This window comes from Rhinopithecus roxellana, chromosome 11, assembly GCF_007565055.1.
Source record: "Rhinopithecus roxellana isolate Shanxi Qingling chromosome 11, ASM756505v1, whole genome shotgun sequence".
Classification (NCBI taxonomy): Eukaryota; Metazoa; Chordata; class Mammalia; order Primates; family Cercopithecidae; genus Rhinopithecus; species Rhinopithecus roxellana.
Genome location: NC_044559.1, coordinates 21,854,172 through 21,877,307, shown reverse-complemented (window position 1 = coordinate 21,877,307; position 23,136 = coordinate 21,854,172). Strand labels below are relative to the sequence as shown.

The following is a 23,136-nucleotide window of genomic DNA, read 5'->3' as shown; positions in this document are numbered from 1 at the left end:
TTCTTGACTGTGCTTGCTAATTTATGTCACAAGTATCGTGTGCGGCATTAGCCATCCGGGATTGTAACGGTGCGCGCGTAGGGCCGGGGCAGCGGGGCGCGCGGAGGCCGCCTCCCGGGAGTCCTGGGTGACACCGCCCCGTGTCTCCCGCGCAGATAGCGAGCTGGTGCTCCCAGACTGCCTGCGGCCGCGCTCCTTCACCGCCCTGCGGCGGCCGTCGCTGCGGCGCGAGGCGGACGACGCGCGCCTCTCGGTGAGCCTGTGTGATCTCAACGTGCCGGGCGCGGACAGCGACGAGGCCGCGCCGGCCGCCGGCTGCCCCATCCCGCAGAACTCACTCAACTCGCAACACAGCCGCGCGCTGCCCGCGCAGCTCGACGGCGACCTGCGTTTCCACACCCTGCGCGCCGGCGCGCACGTCCGCATCCTCGACGAGCAGACAGTGGCGCGCGTGGAGCACGGGCGCGACGAGCGCGCGCTCGTCTTCACTAGCCGGCCCGTGCGCGTGGCCGAGACCATCTTCGTCAAGGTCACGCGCTCGGGTGGCGCGCGGCCCGGCGCGCTGTCCTTCGGCGTCACCACGTGCGACCCCGGCACGCTGCGGCCGGCCGACCTGCCCTTCAGCCCTGAGGCCCTGGTGGACCGCAAGGAGTTCTGGGCCGTGTGCCGCGTGCCCGGGCCCCTGCACAGCGGCGACATCCTGGGCCTGGTGGTCAACGCCGACGGCGAGCTGCACCTCAGCCACAATGGCGCGGCCGCTGGCATGCAGCTGTGCGTGGACGCCTCGCAGCCACTCTGGATGCTTTTCGGCCTGCACGGGACCATCACGCAGATCCGCATCCTCGGTGAGTGCCTGCAACTGCGCCTGGGCGTGTGCCTTTCCTGGAGGCGGGGACGATCCGGGTAGGGGACAAAGGGCGAGCTTCTCTTCCTCCAGGCTCGTGATGGTATTGCTAAGAAATCACGGACACCTAAGGTGAGTTCTGGGCGGGACTCGGTCATCTAGTCAGTAGCCCATATATGTCACCTGGGAGACTCACCTGGGGGTGAGACTGGGAAAAGCGCGAGTTATTGAGTTTGATGCCCAGAATCGGATCAACCCATAGTCTCACAGATACATAAACAATCCAGAAGCACACAACCCAGTGACCACTTAAAAATGAGAGGAAAAGGCCGGGCGCGGTGGCTCACGCCTGTAATTCCAGCACTTTAGGAGGCTGAGGCGGGCGGATCACGAGGTCAGGAGATCGAGACCATCCTGGCTAACACGGTGAAACCACGTCTCTACCAAAAATACAAAAAATTAGCCGGGCGAGGTGGTGGGCGCCTGTAGTCCCAGCTACTCAGGAGGCTGAGGCAGGAGAATGGCGTGAGCCCAGGAGGCGGAGCTTTCAGTGAGCCGAGATCGGGCCATTGCACTCCAGCCTGGGCGACAGAGCGAGACTCCGTCTCAAAAAAAAAAAAAAAAAAAAAAAAAAAAAAGAGGAAAAAAGGTTTCTCCCAGCAGTTAACTCTTTGAGTCTTGGTTACCATTTCTCCAAAATGGAAATAAAGGTCCTCACCTTTCAGGAAGTTTGTGAGTCCAAATGAGAAAAAGAGGTTGGAATGTCAGTAGTCAGGTGGTGCAGGGTGGTGTCTGATTGGGGGACTCTGGGGAATACACGCGTAGGCAGCCTTGAGGGAAGTGGGGCAGCAGAGTTCCGGACCTGCCTTTTCTGGGGGGCACAGGGTTTGAAAGGCCTTGGGGGATGTGTATTGAGTTAAGAAAAGAAGGGAGGAAGATTCTTTATTGCAAGACTTCTCAGAGCCTTTAATATGAAGTTTGATTAAGGAGACGGTGATGGTGGTTTTGGTGTACAGTTTTTACATACTAATTTGACCAGAAATCTTTTCACAAAGTGTCTCCTGGTACCTCTGTACCCCAGAGTGAGCAGGTATTCATGCTTTCCGAGTGCTGGTCTTTGAACCAGCTCTGTGAGACTGAGCTGGTTTCATTAGACTCACCTGGAGGACCTATTAAAGTGCAGATTCTTGGACCCCACCTCCAGAGATTTTAATTCTGTAGACCTTGGACAGGTTCTGGACATCTGAATTGTTTTTCTTGAGCAAGTATGCTTACCCAAGTTTGGAGACCCCTGGGCCTCACAGCCCCTAGCCGAGACCTTAGCCCAGGAGGCTTGATAGGTAAGATAATGTGTGTAGATGAGTGAGCATGAGGTAGTTACTCTATGAGATTGGCATACTGTGTACAGGCACATGTGAATAAATGAATACACATATGTTAATGTATGTAATGCTGTTGGTTTGTGAGAGCATGCAAAGTCATATAAAAACCATTGGGGACTTCCAACTCTGGAAGGAGACCAAATGAAGATGGAGTGAAACATAAATAAAAAGGGAATGAAAAGGCCAGGCGCGGTGGCTCACATCTGTAATCCCAGCACTTTTGAGAGGCCAAGGTGGATGAATTGCTTGAGGCCAGCAGTTCAAGACCATCCTGGCCAACATGGCAAATCCCTATTTCTACTAAAATACAAAAAAATTTAGCTGGGTGTGGTGGTGGTGATGCATGCCTGTAAGCCCAGCTACTTGGGAGGCTGAGGCAGGAGAATCGCTTGAACCTGGGAGGTGGAGGCTGCAGTGAGCTGAGATGGTGCCACTGCATTCCAGCTTGGGCAACAGTGCGATTCCGTTTCAAGAAAAGAGAGAGAGAGAGAGAAAGAGAAACAAAGCAAGCAAGCAAGCAGGCAGATGAGTCAGGCTTGGGTGAGAATTCAAGATGGAATAAAAAGAAATTAGGCTGGGATGCAAAAAAAAAAAAAAAAAAAAAAAAAAAGAAATAGTCAAGCTGATTTCACTGACCAGGATATACTATTCCTCAGGGCAAGGAAATTACATAAGAGTAAGGTACTTTCTTCCCTTAGCACCATCTAATAATAGCTAAGCAGCTTTCCAGTAAGGCTTCTGTTGCCCAAAGAGGTTTACTAGACTGGAGCAAAGGGGAGGCTTAAAAAGAAATCCAGATTTCTCTCTTTCAAGAGGGAGATAGGCCAGGGTGGATGTTGAAGAAGAACCACCCGGAATTCAATAGACATTCAACAGAGTGCTCCTAATCTGTTTGGAAAATTGGGCATCTCAACCAGCAAATTGGTGTTGGAAGATCCTGACTGACTTCAAAGGAATAACTAACCAGTGGCAATGTATGAAGGGTCATTATTAACCTTACAGAGGAATGCTTGGCTTTGTGGCTAGCCTAAGTAAACTAAGAATAGAAGGTTATTTCCTTCACTCATGTGTATCACAAAACATACAGCCAGTTCCATGCTTACTGGTGAAACTTTAGAAATATTCTCATGAAAGTCAGGAATATAATAGAGATGGCTTACAGATGTTCTAAAAATGCTGGCCAATGCAACAAGGCAAGAAAAGTAAATAGGAGTTGTGAATTCCTGAAAGAAGGAGATGATAATTAACTTGGAAAAATATCAACACAGTAAGAGAAACCCTGTGGGCATCTATTGAATATCCTTAGAAATAATAATATCACTAAATGAATTAGAATAACTACAGATAAAAAAGATCTCTTTGGGCACTTAGGTGTGTGCAGGGCATTATGTTAGGATATATGGGAGAGTCACAGGTGAATAAGATTTCCTGTTCTAAGAAAGCTCATGGGCTGGGCGCGGTGGCTCACACCTGTAATCTTAGCACTTTGGGAGGCCAGGGTGGGCAGATCATGAGATCAGGAGATTGAGACCACCCTGGCTAACATGGTGAAACCCCATCTCTACTAAAAATACAAAAAAAAAAAAAAAATTAGCCAGGCGTGGTGGCGGGCACCTGTAATCCCAGTTACTCAGGAGGCTGAGGTAGGAGAATGGTGTGAACCCAGGAGGTGGAGCTTGCAGTGAGCCGAGATGGCGCCACTGCACTCCAGCCTGGGTGACAGAGTAAGACTCCCTCTCAAAAAATAAAAAAAAAAAGAAAGCTCATGGTTTTACTGGAGAAACAAAACTGGAGTCCTGCGCACAGAACAAATAATACCCCAGCCTTTGTGGTTGTATAGTAATATGTCTGTAGTGCGTGTGTGTGTGTGTACTTGAGGGAGTAATGTGGTCTGGGGGTAGTCAGGGTGGCCCGGAGGAAGGAGTTTGAGGACAGCCCCCAGAGGCTTCCTGGACAGCCAGCTCTTTGAAGGCAGGGGCTGTTTCCAGCTTTCTGTCTGCACAGGGCCTGGTGCCTGGTAGGTCCTCGGTAAGGATATGTTGAAGGGAAGAAAGAAGGAAGGAGGGAAAGAGATAGGCATGGATTGTTAAAAAGGAGAGGAAGGCCAGGCGTGGTGACTCACGCCTGCAATCCCAGCACTTTGGGAGCTGAGGCAGGCAGATCATGAGGTGAGGAGATCGAGACCATCTTGGCCAACATGGTGAAACCCTGTCTCTACTAAAAATACAAAAAAATTAGCTGGGTATGTTGGCATGTGCCTGTGATCCCAACTATTCAGGAGGCTGAGGCAGGAGAATCCCTTGAACCTGGGAGGTGGAGATTGCAGTGAGCCGAGGTCATGCCACCGCACTCCAGCCTGGTGACAGAGCGAGACTACGTCTGAAAAAATATATATATATATAAAAAGGAGAGGAAGTGAGTGATGGAAGGAGGAAGGAGAGGAGGAGAGAATCTACGATCAGAACAAGGTGGGAAAGGGTGAAGGCAAAGGCATTTCAGAGGTGCCATGCAGAAAAGGTGGGTGATATCTGGGGACAGTGGTGAGGAGTGCAGGGCTCTGAATAGGAGGGTGAGGTTGCGGGGCAGGGGAGATGGTAACGTACATGCTCCGGCCCAGGAAGCTTTGCAGAAAGCATACGTGGGGAGGAGTGGAGGTAGGTGCCAGGCAGGGGCCTAGTTTGGAGCTGCTGTTTTAGCAAGAAGCAAGCAGGATATGGCCCTCCAGTTCATAGGTGAGAACAGAGGCCAGGCTGGATGCTGACTGGGGTCAAAGTCTTTAGCTGATTAGCTACATCCCACGGCAGTAATATCAAATGATCCCCTGCACCAGCCTGCAAAATCCCGCTCTCGGCCCTGTGGCTGGTCTGTGTGGTCAAGCCTGGGAACCCACTGTGAGAGACAGAGCTTTCTCCAGTTTGGCCTGGACAGGCAGCTAGCGTGTCCTTCCCTCCCTCCCCTTTCACAGGCTCCACCATCCTGGCTGAGCGTGGTATCCCATCACTCCCCTGCTCCCCTGCCTCCACGCCAACCTCGCCCAGTGCCCTGGGCAGCCGCCTCTCTGACCCCTTGCTCAGCACGTGCAGCTCTGGCCCTCTGGGTAGCTCTGCTGGCGGTAAGTAGGCTGGCTCCTCTGTTCCATGGTGACTGTGTGGGACTGTGGCAAGGATGCGGCCTTTGTGTCTGGTCTGGGAGTGGAGAGGAACCGGAGCTGGGTTCAGTGAACCTTTGTTGCGGGGTGATTTCTGGGGTCATCCCCTTCTGTCCCCTAGCTCGGCAGTGCCAAAGGGTAGCTTAGGAGAGACCTACCTTAAACAATTCAGGACTCTTTCCTTTCTCCATCTTGCCGTATTTTCTCTCACTGCCTCCTAGCCACTCCCCTCATCTGGGGGTGGAGTGGGTCAGAAGTGGGGCTGCTCAGAGCTCAGCCTCTTCCCTTGTGCCCTGGAAGTTGGGTTCAGGGTGAACAGGCAGATCCTGATAAATGGAGGGGGGCACAAGAGGCCGTGGAGCTCTCTTCCCATGAATCCAGTGTCAGGTTGGGCCATGTCTCCTCCTGACTGGTGCCCCCTTGTCCTCAGGGACAGCCCCCAACTCACCAGTGAGCCTGCCTGAGTCGCCAGTGACCCCAGGTCTGGGCCAGTGGAGCGATGAGTGCACCATTTGCTATGAACACGCGGTGGACACGGTCATCTACACATGTGGCCACATGTGCCTCTGCTACGCCTGTGGCCTACGCCTCAAGAAGGCTCTGCACGCCTGCTGCCCCATCTGCCGCCGCCCCATCAAGGACATCATCAAGACTTACCGCAGCTCCTAGCCCGTTGCGGTGGCCCACCCTGCACACCCATCTCCTCGGCCTTCAGCCCAGCCCCAGCTGAGGAACAAGCCAGTGGGGCCCCTTCTCTTCCTCATTTTGGAAACTTTTCCTCCTCCATTAAACATGGGAAACTGAGGCCCTTGAAGGTTTGGGGAGAGGCGGGTATCAGGCAGGGAGGGGGCAGAGGCAAATCGCCAGGCAGAGGGAGGGGAGGAGAGGAGGCCGGCCTCTCCCTGTCTCTCCCTTCTCTGCACCCAGCTCTTCTCTGCATGCTGAGGGCTAAATTGTGATCTCAGCCTGCCCTAATCTTTCCCCATCTGGGGCAGGTTTCTAGGAGGTGTCTGTAGTCCATATGGCACCTTTGTGAGAATTAGAAGACTTGTACCTTCCTCTGGGCAACTGCAGCCCTGAGCCAGGGCATGTGGCCTGGCTAGTGCAGTGTGGACTGGATTTTAGGCTCATTTGCCCCCTCAGCCAACTGCCCTTGAGGAGTGTACAGCCTGCTCAACAACCGCCCTGGGCAGGCCGCTCCTGAGCTGCTGTCTCCCTCTCTGACCTAGGCCTACTTTCTCTTTCCTCATTCCCTGCCCAATGGGCATGGCAGCTGGGGGTGAGAGGCTGGTGGGTGCCTCCTGTCCTGGGCAGGCTGCAGCCTCATGCCATGTCTCTCTCCCACTACCCGATGGGCACATGGACAAGCTGCAGAGGGCTCCAGGTTCTGGACCCCTGGCTGAGAAGGGGAGGACCCTGTCCTGGCTGTAGCCTTCCTGCCCCAATCATCTCGCTGGATGCCGCTGCCCAGGGGTAGCCCTTCGGTATGGGCTGGGGAAAAGGGTTGGTCTTCTGCCACGGTCCCTGACAACAGGTTTGCAGCTACCCTCTCAGACCTTTTCCCCACATCTTGTGCTGTCCAGGGCCTGGGCTGATAGAGCCTGCGGCAGGCCTGGGATGGGCCAGGGCCCCGGGTGGGGAGGTGTGCGTTCCCTGGGCCAAGACCAGCCCTTTTCCTCATTTTAATTAATTTATTTGGTTTGTGGTTTGGGTTTTTGTTTGTTTGTTTGTTTGTTTGTAGGTGAGTTCCCATCCTCTGGGCCCCTAGAAATACTGCCCTTGTGTATGGGGTACCTGGGAAAGGGTACGACTGAGGCAGTCATCACTCAGTATCTTCCTCCGACTCCAGCCACAAAGCTCATACCCATCCCTGCCAATCATGAATTGGAACTCCATAAGGAGGGGCCAAATTGGGAGGCCTTTTGGCAAACAGTGTCCATTTTACAGAGAGGCAAACCGATCCTCCTTAGTGCCATGGGGCTGGTGGTCACCCAGAGCCATAGAGCACCCTTCCTCCTGGGCCAGAGCTGGGTTATCATGGTTGACTCAGGTACGTCAGGTGGCCCAGGAGGTCCCCCGTCCATAAGGACGTCAGACTTCAGGAGGGCTAGTGTTCCCAGTGTGGGCCAGGAATAGGACAGGGGGACCTTGTGATGGCAGGGCAGGGAGCCTGTTTGTAGGGAAGATGAGGAGGCAGGGTCTGCCTCTCACACCTCCAGGTTCTCATTCTAAGTTCTGGGGAGGGAGCGCTCCACCTGCTGAGGTTGGTCCTCTCAGCCCTGCCTGCCCTGGCGTGGGCTCTCCCAGCCTCCCAGCCCTCTGCCCCCTCAGATGGCTTTTTGTTTTTGTTTTTTTGCATCCATCAGAGACTGCTCCTCTGTGTGGCAGGCAGGGCATGGGTTTTAGTCCTGGCCACTAACCAGCTGTGTGGCCCTGGCTGAGTTGTAGCCCCCTGGAGCCCCAGCTTCTACTTCTGTAAAATGGTTGTTTGGGGAGAGAGGGGCAGGCTTTCTGTGTGACTGTCGGGAGTTCTTCCGTGAGGGCTGCCATGGGGTGGTGTGCCAGGACCTCAGGCTGGGCCTTTGTGGAAGTCACTGTCCCACTATGGGTCTCCACTACCCAGTCACTGACCATGGGAGACCCCTTTTGTGGGAGGGAGCGGGGGCTGGCTAGCAGGCCCCCCAGCCAGGGATCCCAGAGGCTGAGGGTTGGGGAGAGGAAGCCATCATCTCATTACCTCTGTCAGTGCAGGGGTAGCTGCTGCTTCCCTTGTGCACTCGGGTCGCTGTGATTGTGAATAAAGGTGATTTCGTACCAGCCTGAGGGCTGTGCTGTGCACGGAGCACTGGGGAAGGAGGGCCAGTGTGTGCGTGCACATGTCGGGGCAGGCTGGGGTGTGGGAGGGCTGGTGTCCTGGGTACTAGGGGAGTCATCAGGAGGGGTGGCCCTTCCCTCAGGGTAATTGCAGGCCTCTGAGGCTTCAAGGTGGGCTGGGACAATCAGGGAAGACTCCCTGGAGTCACGGGCTGGAGCGTGACTTGGGGCTAGAATGCCAGGTGAGCCTTGTAAATTGGGAGAGGCCACTGCATCTGTGAGGAGCAGGGTGTGGTGGGGAAGGTGCCCCGGGATTCCACGAGGAAGCTTGGCTTTCCGCTAAGGTTGAGCAGGGCTCAAATCTGCTGCTTGTGGGGGTGCGCAGTGCCACCTAGGGGCTAATGGGAGGATGACAAGTGGTCGACTCAGGTCATCAGGGGCTGTGCTCTGAGCTCCCCAGGAACAAGGCTTCCCCCCCTCTCCCCAGGCTCAGACCCCCACATCTGGAGGGAGCTCAGCTGTGTTCCCACTGGTGGGTGCAGAGGCCTATACCAAATGGGTGGTGCCACTGAGGAGAAAAGGGAGGCCTCTGGATAGAGTCCTTTAAAGAAGTGTTCTAGGTGCGCCGAGTGAGCCGAGTGGTGGGGAAGGCTGAGGGGAGAGGGGTGGTGGGGAGGAGGCAGCCAGACTGGCCCCAAGGTCCAGGCACAGTGTTGGAATTGAGCTCGTTTGGCAGCGCCAGGGCTCAGAGGCGTGTGGGATACCTGCCTGCCCATCCTGTCCCTGGGAGGATGCTCAGGCTACCCAGCCTCTGCATGGTCTTGCACAGCCATGGCCTGTTCCTACCATCAGGGCTACCCGGTCCTGCTTACTGGGGTCCAGCAAAAGCAGGAGAGCGTCGGGGGCCATGCTAAGGGGGCAGCTAGGCCTGCTGGATGTGGGTCCTTGGCCCCAAGATCTGCATCTTTCAAAGCCTTGGCCACTGCCCAGAAAGCCTCCCAAAATGGGGAAGAAGCTGGAGGAGCTTGACCGTGATTCTCAGCAAGAGTGAGAGCTGGCTCATGTCTGTAATCCCAGCACTTTGGGAGGCTGAGGCAGGAGGACTGCTCGAGCCCAGGAGCTTGAGACCAGCCCTGGCAACATAGCAAGAACCTGTCTCTACAAATAATAGAAAAAATCATCTGGGCATGGTGGTGTGCCTGTAGTCCCAACTACTCAGGAAGAGGCTGAGGTGGGAGGATTGCTTGAGTCTGGGAGGTTGAGGTTTCAGTGACCTATGATCATGCTACTGCACTCCAGCCTGGGTGACAGCGTGAGACCCTGTTAAAAAAAAAAAAAAAAAAAAGCGAGAGCTTACCTACCTGCCTGCCCCCACCCTCCAGTGTCCTTTCTTTCAGAGGGCCCTGGGATCCTGGAGTCCACCTTGCAATTTGAGATAATGGGACATTTGCTATTCAGCTGGATGGGTTTTTTTTTTTGGTGACAGGGAGAATTAAGAGGTGATTCTGTTTGGTTAAAAAGGCCCAAAACTTTATTTAGTTTTCAGGGAAATATAAGATGCATGTAAACATAAACAAAATACAAAACAAAACCCAAATCTTAGTCTAGAAGCATGCCAAGACAGAGCATTTTCTGCAGACCAAAGAGTCCTGTCAAAGTGATAAGGGACACCTGGAAAGTGGCAGGCCAAGGGGCTGGTCCCTTCCCCAAGAGCACTGCATTTTTGTGATGAGATTAAAAACAAACCAACTCCACTATTAAAAATGTTAGAAACATGGAGATAGTTTAGCACCACCATTGATTCTGGAAATATTTCAGCACTCAAATTGACTGCACTGAGTTTAATGTCCTTTCTCCAGTTTCTCTGCTGAGGAGGAAAGAAGGAAAACCTGGAAGAAGGGCTCCTCCTGACCCCACAGAGCCCACTAAGAGCTGGGAGGGGAATTCCATGAGGAATTCTCCAAGGTTCTGGAGTTCCAGAGATGTCCACCAGTCCCCACCCAGCCATGCAATCCATATGCTCACACTTCAGGGATTACTGAAGTCTGCCTTGCCCCGGAGTCACTTCCTGCAGACCTCTGAGTACCTGCTGGGAAACCCATTTCCCATCCTGTGTCCTGGATTTAAAGAAAACCTGTTGCAGATAATGAGTTGTAAATTCAAGAAGGGTGGCTGTTTTGCTGTTCTCTCTGCAGTAAACTCATATGGGGAGTGTGCCTTGGTCATAAGGCACTGCAAAATGGCAGGGTATATCCATGGATGAATGTTCATCGTACCCAGTCTAATTCATACCAGGTGGCAGGCTCAGCAAACTGAACCACCACAGGTGTCAGAGATACTTGAGAATGACTGGTACCAACAGGATGACAAAGGAGGTTGCCTTCCTCCCAGATGTGCCCAATGGAGTCTGAACCCGGGTTCTAATTTGTGGAGGTGGGTCCCTACTGTATGACCCATTGTGGTCACTGGTCTTTGAGCTATACAACTTGAGAGGCTAGCTTTGGATTGGACAGTCAAAGGGAAGTGGGCAAAACCAGCTGAGAAACCGGGAGCTGGATGCATATATTCTGGAATCAGGGCCTGCAAACTCAAAGATTGGTTTGTGGCTGGTGACTTCCCCTCTCTGCTAAGTAAATCAGTGACCATTCATTGAGAACCGATGGGGACCCAGCATGTGGCCCAATGAGTGGCAGTTTTTTTTCTAGCCAGCTTCTGTGGCCAAATTTAGAGGATTTTCCAACCTGCTGTGGCTGGACCCTTGGGTGTTGAATCACTAAATTCCGTTTCTACCTGCTCTTTTCTTCCTGAAACACTCAGAACTGACTTCTTCCTTCTTTCTAATCAACAAAGACAAAACTCCAGACCCCTTTCAGCCTTCACACAACTTTTCTTTCTAGAAGACATCCTCTTTTGGAAGCCGCCTTTCCTAGTGAAGGGCAGTAGGCCCCAGCTACCCTAAACATGCACATGCTCTTCTTATCAACGTGCCTCTCACTTGCCTCTAACGTGCTCGAGCCTTCCTTTTGCTTTAAATAATTCTTCCTCCCTCCTTCCCTTTTTCTCTTTCACCTTTTGAGGTTTAGCTTATTGGCCAGGATGAAACTGGGAGCAAGGCAGGGACCTTCAGTGCAGGGGACCCCATTCTCTAAAGCCACTGAGTTCTAGGACTGCAGTAGGAGAGGGTGTTGATTGTCAAGGTTAATTGCAAACTTGAGATTTTAAAAAGACAGGATTGGGGAAGGGGGATTGCGTGCTAATCCCAACCTTATAGACAGGCTGGGATCAAGGCCTTGGAAGGTAGAGCCCTCCACCCAGTCTGTAAGCACCAGTGTGCCCACCTTATGGCCTGGGGACCCAGGTTTGCAGGAGAGAAGTTAACAGTGGGGCTGTTTTCCCCAAAGCTGTGGGTCACACTCCTGTCTTCTCACTGGCTCTGATCATGCACCTTGGGAACCACACAGACATGAGACTGCACCAAACAGGGATCATGATTTAGCCAGAAACTCATGAAGGTCTAGCAGAGCCCTCCATACTTCCCAGAAGTGTTCAGTCTGGCCCTGCAGTTGGGACTACACTTACATGCACCTGCAGGTCTTGTTGGGTGCACCAAGAGCAAGTTCTCACCCTGACCACCTGACCCACCCTCTGAAACAAGGATGAAGGGACTGGAAGCTTTTATTTATAAGGGGCTTCTCATACCCATGGCATGACTGAAAGGTGGGAGTCAGCCTGCTCGATGACACATCTGTAGGGGGTGGCCTAACTGAACCAACCCAGTGTTTCTATACCCAGTGGCATCTCTTTTGCACATCTTCATTTTGGAGCCTGGGATGACTGCCTAGGCCGCTTATGCTAGACCTGTTAATGCCAGTGTGAAATTTCCAACTAAATATTTAATAAAATAATTACAAAAAGAAAAAAAAAGACACATTGCACTCTCCAGCCAAAATGATGTGTGTGAATGACACACACACTTGCTGCCAGAAGCTGTGAGTCCCTTGGGACCTGCCCATTGCCAAGGACTTGTTCAATGGAGACAGCTTTGCCTGGTTTTTTTTTTCTCTAACCCCATGTTATTTAGTTCAAGTGGGATGTTACCAACACTTGCGTACACACACATGCACTCGTACACCACACACGCACGCACACACTCTCAACACATGGCCCTCAAAAAAGTGAGGGAATCTTAATTATTTAGCAATGTGGACAGTTCTCTTCCCAGAGAGCTCTGCATTGAGATTCTCAAAGACTGAATATCTAGATGGATATAAGCCAAGGGAGAGTCCCGCACAGGGCACAGTCCCACTCCGGGGCACAGAGATCCGTGTCTGTGCAGAAATTCACAAAATGGGGGTTGGAGCAGCAAGCATACAGTACTGGAGGTGGAGGGAACAAGCCACAGGGACGTCCCTGTCACCTTGAGGGGCAGAGCTCTGAGGCTCAAACCCAGAGGAAACTTCCCATTCTGCTGCTTTCTCTACCGGTGCTGAGGAAGGAGGCCAGATTGGTACTTGTTGTGGGAAGTTCTGTCTGCAGAGAAACTTGAATAGACCCCCGACTCTTCCTGGAGCAGAATTTGTACGGACTGTCTGGGTGCGGAGCACAGGCAGGGCTCACTCCTCAGGCTGAAGTCGCTGAGATGAAAGGACAGCTCAGGCTGCCCATTGGTGTCTCACTAGGGTGTGCACGGTCAAGTTTCTCACATTCCCCCCAAGATTTGGTGACTTCTAGGCTTCCTGCCTAGAAACTGAACTGAGGGCACCCAGTTTTAGAAAGATTCAAACATACACCAGAAGGATCACAGCCCAAACATCAGGACACTGGGGTGGGAGCGGGCTGCTGGGAGTCATTTTTAGGCCAGGTCTGAGCAGCTGGCTGCACCACAACAGAAATCAAAACAAGGAACAGTTCCTGAGGGCCTGACTCTGCTCCAGGGACTGGGGCCCCAGAGGTCAAGGGCCCCATGCCTGAATCCCTTTCTGCTGGGTGGATCTGGCAGGGACCCCTATCATCTTCCCAAGGAAGGGGGAGAGGAGAATACTACAAGATCAAACTCCACCAACCCACCCACCTGTTCCACAGCTAGGATTCCTTCAGCAGCCCGCTCCCTGCCTCTCGCTGCCTGAACACCACTGGTATTCCCTCCATTGTCCCCAGTGAGCCCTGGCATCCATCTTGGTAATATTGCACTCTTCCTGTCTCTCAGATTGTTTCCATTTTTGATTGAGAATGCAAGGTATTTGGAGGGGGTAGGGGAAGTGAGTAACCTTAAAGAAATAATATATTAGTTAAATACAATAACAGGAAAAATAGGGGTTATTTTTTTCTTTTTCCCCTTAAAAACAAAAACTACCAAACCAAGGTCTAAACTTAAATAGTCCTATACCTATTCTGCAAACACTAGTAATAGGAAAATAATGCCTGACTGAAATTCCCTTGTCTTTTTTCCTTAGATGATAAAAGTAGTAACATGCCTTGCTGAGGAAAGCAATGGATATAAATGCCTGTAAAATATGCTGCTCTAACATCTGAAAGTGATTACAATGATTCTATATAATGCCTTCGTCAAGATGGAAAATCAAGGAGGAAGAAAGAGAAACCTTTGGGGCCAGGCTGGGGGTAGACGGGGCTGAGGCCTGGCAAGACAGCCGGTCTACAGCCACTGGATGCAGGGGAACCCATAGGGTGTGGAGCACACCTGCTACTCAGGGTTGCCCCTTTCCAGCTCTCTCTCACTGCCCCCAAAGTCCCATGGCCTGGTAAGAACAGTGAGGAGGAGAGAGGCAACACAGCCAGGCCTGCTGTCACAAAGAGGGATGAGGTGGGGGGAGATGACTTTTTTTCCCCCTGAAATACAAGGAAAAGGTCTTGAAATGGAAAGGAAAACAAAGCACCAAATGCTGCATCTTCGGGCATTATATGAACCTCAATAATGACCTCAGAAGGGCTCATTATGGTTAAAGTTGCAGTATACAGCAATACAGTGTCATTTCACATTTTCAATCGCAAGTCATGGGAAACTAGGTTTGGACACTGCGGAGATTTTGTTTTTCTTTTTCCTTTTTTAGTCCGATCTGGTTTTCCTCCAGATGGGTCAGAGCCCTAGGCCCCCTCCCTCCTCTGCCTGCTGCCGGCAGTATCCTTCAGCATCACAAAGCAGCTCAGTAGCTCTAGGGAAAGGCCCTCTTGCCCTGGCTAGGGCTAGGAGTCCAGGGGCACAAGGCCTGGTATCCCCTGGCCATGTCTGAGAAGGACTGGCATGCACCCTTCTTGCTTCAAGTATTAATATTCTCTTTGGGTTTGCAGCGTTTATGCTGTGAGTTAGGGGGTGAGGGGGCGAGGTGCGAAGACTGGGGCACGGCAATCCCTGTTCACTGCCCAAATCTACATGCTGTCACCAGGTGGCAGCATTCCCCACTTTTCCTGGATGCCTGAGCAACTCCCAGCCATCCTTGGGGCTGGATGTCACAATGTAAACATGACCACACAATAAACTATAATGGCGGTGAAGAGGAGCACGGAATTAATGTAGTGGGGAGATCTGCTATTCACTAGCTGTGGGATTTTGGAAAAGTCATTTCCTGTCCTTGGGCCGCAGTAACAGGAAGGGATGGGAGAGTGACCTCTGAGGTCTCTTTCAGTTCTGCCTTTTAATGACTATCACTTACAGCACTGGGGATCAAGGAGAGGAGATCCTTGGGGAGCTGGGAGGATGTGGGGGGCAGTGCAGGTGGTGGGGAAGGGCAGGAAAGGCAGGCTCTGGGGAGCACTGTGGTCCAGTCCAACTGAGATGCTCTGTGCTTGGCAGACACGCTCTGCACTCCCTCCTGGCCTGGCTGGCGCACTAGTGACTGAACTGGCTCAGTGCAGACATCTGAGGAGCGAGGCTGCAGGGCCCTCCCCCTGGAAGATAGCTACATTGAAGGTTCTTTACCTGACAGTCACTCTACTTTTAAATTTTATTTTAAATAGTCATAAATTATTTTTTCTCTTAATAAATATGTGCTGTTTAAAAATGAGAAAAGTATATACTGCATCTTTAAGTCATGCACTTTGCTCTCTGGGTTTTTTCCATTCTACCTTATTTAAAGTGCATTAATTAAAAAATAATGAACCACTTCTTTATCATTATTGTTCAAATAAGTACAAATAATATTAATATGAAGACACTAAATACTACCATTAGTACTGCAATCTAGCAGATTAACTCAACATCCTGCTCTATATAATACTGTCCAGCAGAAGAAAATAACTAATTTCAATTTTAAACAAACTCACAAAACAAAAGGAAACAAAACAATCTCACCACAGGCCTTCAACAAAGAACACGAGCCATTTGCTCTAGCTGCCAGGTATCAGTGTATGGCGAAGGACAGGGGCTTGGGGTTGCCTAGGCAAGGCCTCTGGGATGGGGTGTGGTAGGGTAGGGGTGGGGGTGGGTTTTGAAGGCACTGAGACGCTGGGTCCCATGCTGCCCTGCCTGGGTGGGGGGTAGGGTGAGGGAGGGCCTTTCCGCCTCTATAGAAAACACGAACCCCCAGTCCAGGGACCCTGGCAGCTGAATCGGTGGCTGTGAGGCCCGATCTGTCCAAAATCAAAGGCACGTGTGGAAATCCACTCCCAGCGAAGGGGGAGTCCTTGGGGGAAGCCGGCTAGGCTTCTGGAGGGTCCCCGCTGAAATGTCAACAATTGAAAAAAACAACCCAAAGGTGACAGAGGACCTGCAGGGAACTTTATTCTCTTACTTCTGTCTTCACTGGGGCATTGCCCCTTGGGAAGACCAGGTTGGCTCCTGGCACAGGGATCCTCCATCTTCTTGGGCACCTGTGGCATTGCCAGCAGGCCAGAGCGGGTGGCTGGCAGTGCTGGCTCCAGTCTGACCCAAGGGGCCAGCCGGGTCCCCTCTGCCCATAGTGGGGGCAATGGCTGCTTCTCCACACTTCATACGTAAGGCTTCCAGCCCTGCCCAGCTGGGGAACACATGCAGAATGGTGGTCACCCAGCAGACTGGGAGCTGCCTTCTCTCCAAAAGTCTGGCTCCTGAACACCCTCTTCCTTCCTGGGGAGGGTTTTTGCCCCTCTGAGGTTGTGCAGGAACCAGAAGAACAGTTTCTCTGCTTCATCATGTCTGCAACCTGGGGCTTGCCTAGCCCCCAATTTTTCTGGCAGGCACCAAGCTCCAGCACAGTCCACACAGTGGAAACCAAATGAAACAACTTTGGCTTGTGGAGGGGGAAGAATGTGAAACCAAAACAAAAGCAAAATCACCCGCCCACAAGATACAACAGAAACCCCATCCACTACCCATCCCCTTCCCGTGTGAGGCCGACCACCCAGGCCCCCAAACAACCCCTAAAATAAGACGCAAACCAAAGGCCTGACACATAAGCCCCAAATCAACAAACCTCTCCCGAAACATGCAAAGGAACTGCCCGCCCGGAAATACCCAAAATAGTCTGTGCAGATTATGAAGAGACCGGTGGCTTTGCCCACCCTCTCTGTAAACTCTGGTACTGTGTCCTCCATGGGATGCCCCGCAGAGAGCGGGCTCTCTTCTCAAGGCCAAGACAGTGACAGCTATGGAAGATGGTCCTTGCTGGCACCTGGGAACTGCTTTTTCTTCAACTAACAGTGACAGTGGCCTGGCCCAGGAGGAGGCTTGAGCTCACAAGACACCCCCAAGCCCCAAAGCCAGTGGTGGCTTCTAATGTACCCACCTGTGGTGTGCAGTGGCAATGCCTGGGAAACCAGCGCAGTTCACAAATACAGCTTAGGACAATAGCAGGGCTACCTGGAGTGGCAAGATGCCAGCAACCAAAACTGGGCCAAGCAGGGGCAAGACACTGGAGGCCCCCATGACCACGTCTTTTCCAGATCTGTAGCAAAGGCACAACTGGGGTCTCCCACACAGCCTGTCCCAAATGGCATGTAATCCATTGGTGAAGTCCCCATGGTGCACAGGGGATCTCAGCTTTCTTGGCCCTGGGTCCAGGCCTGGGACTCCCTGGTCCATTCCCTTACTTACTCAGTGTGGGCACCCCCATCCCCTACTTTCCAGCTGTGGGATGGCTTGGACGGGGGGCATCTTTGAGGTCACCCATTCTGCAGGGTTGAATGTTGTCCACCCCCCACCCCTCCCGTTTTTTCCTTTCCCTTTTGTTCGTCTCACCGTTCATCCAGTGAGCGGCCAGAGAGGCACACTGAGCCTGCAAGAACCCAGGCCCTCTGCTAGTTCTTTTTCTCAAGGTAGTTGGAAGGCACCCAGCCTTTGAAGGGCTTCACACCATCCAGGATCTGGCAGTACCACCAGCCATTAGGGTTCCTCTCCAGAACCTCCATGGACACTCCCTCCTGGAAGCCTGCTGTCTCCTCATCCCCCTCGTAGTCCGCGATAGAGACGTACACGTCTTTGAGGTTATTGTGGATGAACTGAGACTTCTCAATGGGCTTGGGGCGCACGGGGGACACGGGGATGCCGTTGCGCTGGGCGGGCAGCAGGGGTGAGTCTGAACCCTGGCTGGCGGCCCGTTCGGCCAGGCGGCCCTTGGCCTCAGCAGCAGCGGAGCGAGCAGTGCTAAACGAGGAGTTCCGTCGGACGCCTCGGAGGCCATCAGTGGCCGTGAGTGACTCATTCCTCCGCAGGGCGCAGGACAGGTTGTTGTCCTTGGGTGGCGGGGACACAAACACCGACTGGGGCCTAACCGCCACCTGCCGCACCCCATTCCTCATCTTCACTGCTGGAGTGCCTGAGGTCTTGCCGAAGCCCCCGGGAGGTTTGGAGGGGATGGGGGGCGTGGCCTTCTTGCTCTGGTTGACGGTGTTCAGCGCTTGGACGCGCCTCTCGATCTTCTCCAGGCTGTCTGACTTGCCTTCGTTCTGCCTGCCCTTGGCGGGCACTGCGTCCGGCTCTTTGCCAGAGGGGTCAGGTTGCTCGTTCTCATCCAGCACCAAATAGTGGGAAGGAGCCCAGCCCTCCAGCTCCCCAAACCTCACGTACCACCACCCGCTCTCCTGCTTCTCTAGCACCTGCACCTCCACGCCCGCGGGGAAGCTGATCTCTGAGTCCTGGACCTTCTGGTAGGCACTGCATGTCATGTATGAGGTGGCTGGCCCTTCCCATTCCTTCTTGGTGGGACACGGGGGAGTGGTGGCCGGGAGGGTGATGAGGTCAGATGAGCCTCGCCTAGACCCCTCACCGGGAGCCTCGGAGGCCGTCTGCGGGGGTAGCTCTGAATCCTCACTCTTGGAGCCCTTGAGCCCTCCGCGGAGCTGGCCCGTGGGTCTCAGCTGGCGCCGTAAAGTGCTGATGTCCATCTTCTCTTGGCTCTGTGACTCTGCTCGGTTCAGGAACGGCTTGGGCCGGACCGATGGCTTGGCCCGGGCACAGGAGGTCAGCCCAGCATTCGCATCAGCATCCTTCTTTGCCCTGACCTTGGGAGTGCCGCGGATGCCTGCGTCCGAAGCAGAGCGGGGCTTCAGGTCACCGCTGGTTTTGGACAAGGAAGAGGAGGAGGAGGAAGAGGAGGAGCAGCAAGTGGTGTTGATGGTGATGGATGAGGAAAAGGAGGCTGAGGAGTGGTTCTTCCCCAGTTCTGCCTGGGCATTCTTCTCTGCCTTGAGCTTTAGGAGTGATGATGACTTGGGGGAGCCTGATTTGGGGGAGTTTTTCCTGGCCAGGGACAGCGAGGAGCTGCCTGGGGAGTCGCTGTCCCCGGAGGAGCCTCTGGCTGACAGGGTGTCCTCTGCATATGGCCGGAAGCCCTCATTTTCATAGATGGTCTCCTCTTCCAGGGCCACGTCCTCAGAAGACTCGCCCACTTTGAAGCGGGCCCGCTGCAGAGAAGAGGCCGGCGAGGGCCGGTGGGGCTGGGCAGGCCGCCTCTCCCCTGAGGCTCTGTCCTCCACGGGCTCCTCGCTCAGCTCGGGCTCTGAGTCAAAGCCGAATGCAGGGATGTCATACTCAGGCTCCTCATACTTGAGCTTCCGTGGGGAGTCCTGGCTCTCACTGGCCCCCGTAGGGCCCTCCTCAGCCTCCTTGGGCTTGCTGGGGGGCGCTGGCGGGGGCACCTTGGGCCGGGTCAGCGTGCTTGTGCGGCGGCTCAGGTTGGGCTTCTTGCGCTTATCGATGTATGATGCGGGGGCCCAGCCCTCCTTCTCACCGATCTGCACGTACCACCAGCCGCCTGAGTTCTTATCAATGACCTGGGGGACGAGTGCAGACAAGCCAGTGATTTGGGAGCATCTGGGACCCTATGACATCCCAAGGTAGGAGTATCATACTTTGGCTCTGGGATAAATTATCTCCATTATACAGATAATAAACCGAGCCACTGAGTAAGTGGCCCAAGACCCAACATAGTAAATAATGCACCAGAATTCAAACCTAGGTCTCTGTCATCTCATGATTGGTGGGTTCCCGCTTGCCAAGTTCCCTCCCTGGTCCTCCACGTCTGTGTTAACAGCCGGGTTGAGCTGGCCCACTCCTCCTCCCCATAAACTGCACTGTTCCCAGTCCCTACCCTGCCAGTAGACTAAGGACACGTATGAAGAAAACACTGCCTTTCTACTGCCCCTTCCCTCCTCATACCCTCGATGTTGCTAGGTCCTCCCTTGGAGGTCCTTGAAAGGGTCTCTAGGGTCAGAAGAGAATGGGAAGATGCAGATGAAGTGACCTGGGAGGTACAGGCCCGAGGCCAGAGCCTCTCTGCAGAGCCTCTCCCCAGGGTCCATCCCCTGTGGCTATTTTACTGGAATCCCACTGAAATCCCACTAGCTGAAGAGATTTCTTTGGGTTGAATGGTTTCCTGTAGGAAGGGCAGGGGGCTTTCAGTCATTTCCATGTTAGTATAAACTGGTTTAAGGAGCTTCTTCCTTAACTTTGGAGATCAACCAATGGCCAAAAGTGTGGCTGCTGGTTGTGCTAGGGTCCATTTGGACTGGGGAACGTAAAGGGCAGATAATTGGGGATGGTGGGACACTCCTGGAGAAAAAGGTCCTGGGGTAGTGTGAAAACACTGGCAACTTGGGAAGAGGGCCAAGGACGGAGGGAAAGGTGGAGAATGCAAAGGTAAGAAGAGACCAGTTCTCTGCATCCCCCACCAAAAGAGAAAGATTTTCTCCTTCTTTGGGTCCTACATTCTGTCCTTCCTCCTGCCCCAGCCCCGTACTTACAGTTCAAGCACAGGGGGCTCTTGAGCCTGACATTTCTGCCACATTGTGCTCTTTACAGATTCCTGGAAATCTCAGCACCGAGAGAATGATTTTTCTTGGAAATTTAGTTCCAAGTTCCAGGCATGTGATTTAAAACATTCACACTGGAAATGTCACCGCTTCAGAGGCAGAGACTTCCCGATGAATCTGACAGGTTCACTTGTATTAGATGGAGTTAACTCAATGACTACACAAAGCCACTGAGAGAACTGACTGAGTTACAGCTCTTCTCTGCTGCTGGGAATGCCATGCTAAGCCCCAGCCACAAAACAGAGTGGCATGAATGCTGGAAGACAGGCTGCGGGGAGCGTCCCAGGATCTGTCACCCCATTTTGCAGAGAGAAATGCTTAAAGTTGGGGGTGGCAGATGGGAGAAGTGACTGCATCAAAGGCCAAGGGTCATGTGGTGTGGACTTGGCCAGAGCCCAGGTCCCCAGTATCTCAGTCTACCTGCCTGGTCCACATCCTCCTAACAACACTTCCCAATGGTGGGTACTGCAGGATACTGGCCCGAGGTGTTCCTGGGAGAGAAAGCTTGTGGGATGGGCAATGCTGCCTGTTCTAGACCCCTTGTAGATGACACTCCCAGTGACATTCTTGTATCCTAGGCTCTGGGAAGCCCTGCAATTAAAACAACAAATAGGTTGGATTTTGTTTAATCCACTGTCCTGCAAGCTCATTTGACCACAGAAGCCCTTTGATTCAAGGCCCCCGTCACAAGCTCCTGCACATGCTCTGGGAAATGTTGCTGTGAGACAAGCCCTATGAGCTCAGGGTGGAGCGTGAGAGCTGGATCTAGTCCAGGCCGTGGCACTGGCCAGTGCCAGGCAGATGCTCATCTTTGTGGGGCTCATTTCTGTACCTTTCCTGCCTGCCTTTCAGGAATCTTACTAGCAAGGCCTAAAATGGGAAATGCAGTAGGTCTTCCACCATGATGAGTAAAACCCTCGGCCTCATGGCCTGAGGCTTACCTCTGCCTTCTGTCCACCTCGAAAGCTGATGCCATCAGAAATGCACGACTGAAATTCAGCAATGGTGTAGTACTCCACCTCAACAGAAGGGGGCTCTGGTGGCTTTGGCAGTTGGAACCCCTAAGGTTAAGGAACACACAGTGGGCAAAACCCGCCCAAATCAGAAGAGTAACATGGCCAAGGGTTGGTCCCCACTCAGTCCCAGCGGGTGTGGATGGTTCTTTACACCAGCTGGACAGCAGCTGGCCTGAGTACGTATCTATCACTGGAGTCTCAGGGTATATATCGCCAGGGGACTGTTCTGATGAGGCTTTCTAATAATACTCAGGATTCATGGGAGACTTGTCTGAGCTATCAAAATGCTCACATTACTATTACTACTATTATTATCATCATCATCATCATTATTACTCTGAGATAGGTGTCTTGCTTTGGGACCCAGGCTAGAGTGCAGTGGAGTAATCAGAGCTCACTGCAGCCTCCGTCTCCTGGGCTCAAGTGATCCTCCCACCTCAGCCTCCCCAGTAGCTGGGACTACAGGCACACACCACCACACCTGGTTAATTTTAATTTTTTTTTTTTAGTAGAGATGGGCTCTCTCAGGATCTGGAAGAGTTTGCTAAAAAAAGAAAAGAAAAGAAAAAAAAAGTAGAGACAGGGTTTTGCAATATTGCTTAGGCTGCTGTCAAACTCCTGGGCTCAAGCAATCCTCCTGCCTCAGCCTCCCAAAGTGCTAGGATTACAGGCATAAGCCACTGTGCCCAGCACAAAAAATATAGTAATTTCTAATCTTACATCTCTGGAGGTCAAATTTTCAGATGCCTCAATAGCTGAATCTCAAAATGAAAACTAAAAAGCAAGAAATCTCCTGTAATCATAGTGCTTTGGGAAGCCCAGGTGGGAGCACTGCTTGAGGCCAGGAGTTTGAGATCAGCCTGGGCAAATAGTGAGACCCCATTTCTAACACACACACACACACACACACACACACACACGAACACACACACTAGGTGGACATGGTGTTATGCACCTGTGGTCCCAGCTACTTGGGGAGGCTGAGGCGGGAAGACAGCGTGAGCCCAGGAGTTCGAGGCTGCAGTGAGCTATGAACAGACCACTGCACTCCAGCCTGAGTGACAGAGTGAGACACTGTCTCAGAAAAAAAAAAAAAAAAAAGCAGAGAAATCATTCTAACAAAGCCCTTGCACACTGCCCTGTGGGAGAGGAAGGAAATCCACTGTTCTGGAGTCTAGGGGCGAGGACTGCAGGTGGGACTTCTGGCAGCACAGGCAAGGCAATGGAGCACAACTGGTCTCTAGTCTGGGGTGGGTGTGTAAGGAGGCAGTGCGGTTGGGTGAGCAAAGTCTTTAGCTGGTCATCATGACGAGGCCAGATAGGCAGGTAAGCACTAAATAAAACTCGCAATATTCTGTGGACAGGGTAGAACTCACTGGAGATCCTCAATGCTTTTCAGACACTGGCACAGCAGCATCTAAGCATGACATTCAAGGACATTTAGAAGCTGGCCTTGGCCCATGGTTTGTGAGCCTCCCCCATTCATTTAACAACTGTTTGTTGTGCGTCTACTGGGTGCCAGACACTGGTCTAAGGCACCGAGCGCTCACTAGGAAACTGAATGGACAACCCGTTGCCCTTGTGGATTGTACACTTTTGCTTCACTGGTCTTCTCTCTACTCTGCTAAAATATACTTTGTACACCGCTATTTATGTCCTCCCTCATGCAAAGGGATTCAAATAAAGCAATTG

At 52.7% G+C, this 23,136-nt stretch overlaps 2 protein-coding genes across 7 annotated transcripts in view; one reads left to right on the top strand and one right to left on the bottom strand.

Annotated features, from left to right (window-relative positions):
* NEURL1 (neuralized E3 ubiquitin protein ligase 1) overlaps nt 1-8,193 on the top strand; it is a 37,553-nt gene extending 29,360 nt beyond the window's left edge. The window contains exons 4-6 of the mRNA XM_010356212.2: nt 156-845; nt 5,192-5,338; nt 5,805-8,193. Of these exons, the coding sequence (XP_010354514.1) occupies nt 156-845; nt 5,192-5,338; nt 5,805-6,043 (1,076 nt within the window). The 3' untranslated portion in view covers nt 6,044-8,193. The remainder of the gene's footprint in view (nt 1-155; nt 846-5,191; nt 5,339-5,804) is intronic.
* A 1,506-nt stretch (nt 8,194-9,699) lies between these two features.
* The window catches only part of SH3PXD2A (SH3 and PX domains 2A), a 259,285-nt gene continuing 245,848 nt past the window's right edge, over nt 9,700-23,136 (bottom strand). For all 6 annotated transcript variants that reach the window (XM_030940384.1, XM_030940379.1, XM_030940380.1 and 3 more), the window contains 2 exons: nt 21,370-21,489; nt 9,700-19,390 (listed from right to left, as the gene is read on the bottom strand). In XM_030940384.1, coding sequence (XP_030796244.1) covers nt 17,417-19,390; nt 21,370-21,489 — 2,094 coding nt within the window. In that variant the 3' untranslated portion in view covers nt 9,700-17,416. The remainder of the gene's footprint in view (nt 19,391-21,369; nt 21,490-23,136) is intronic.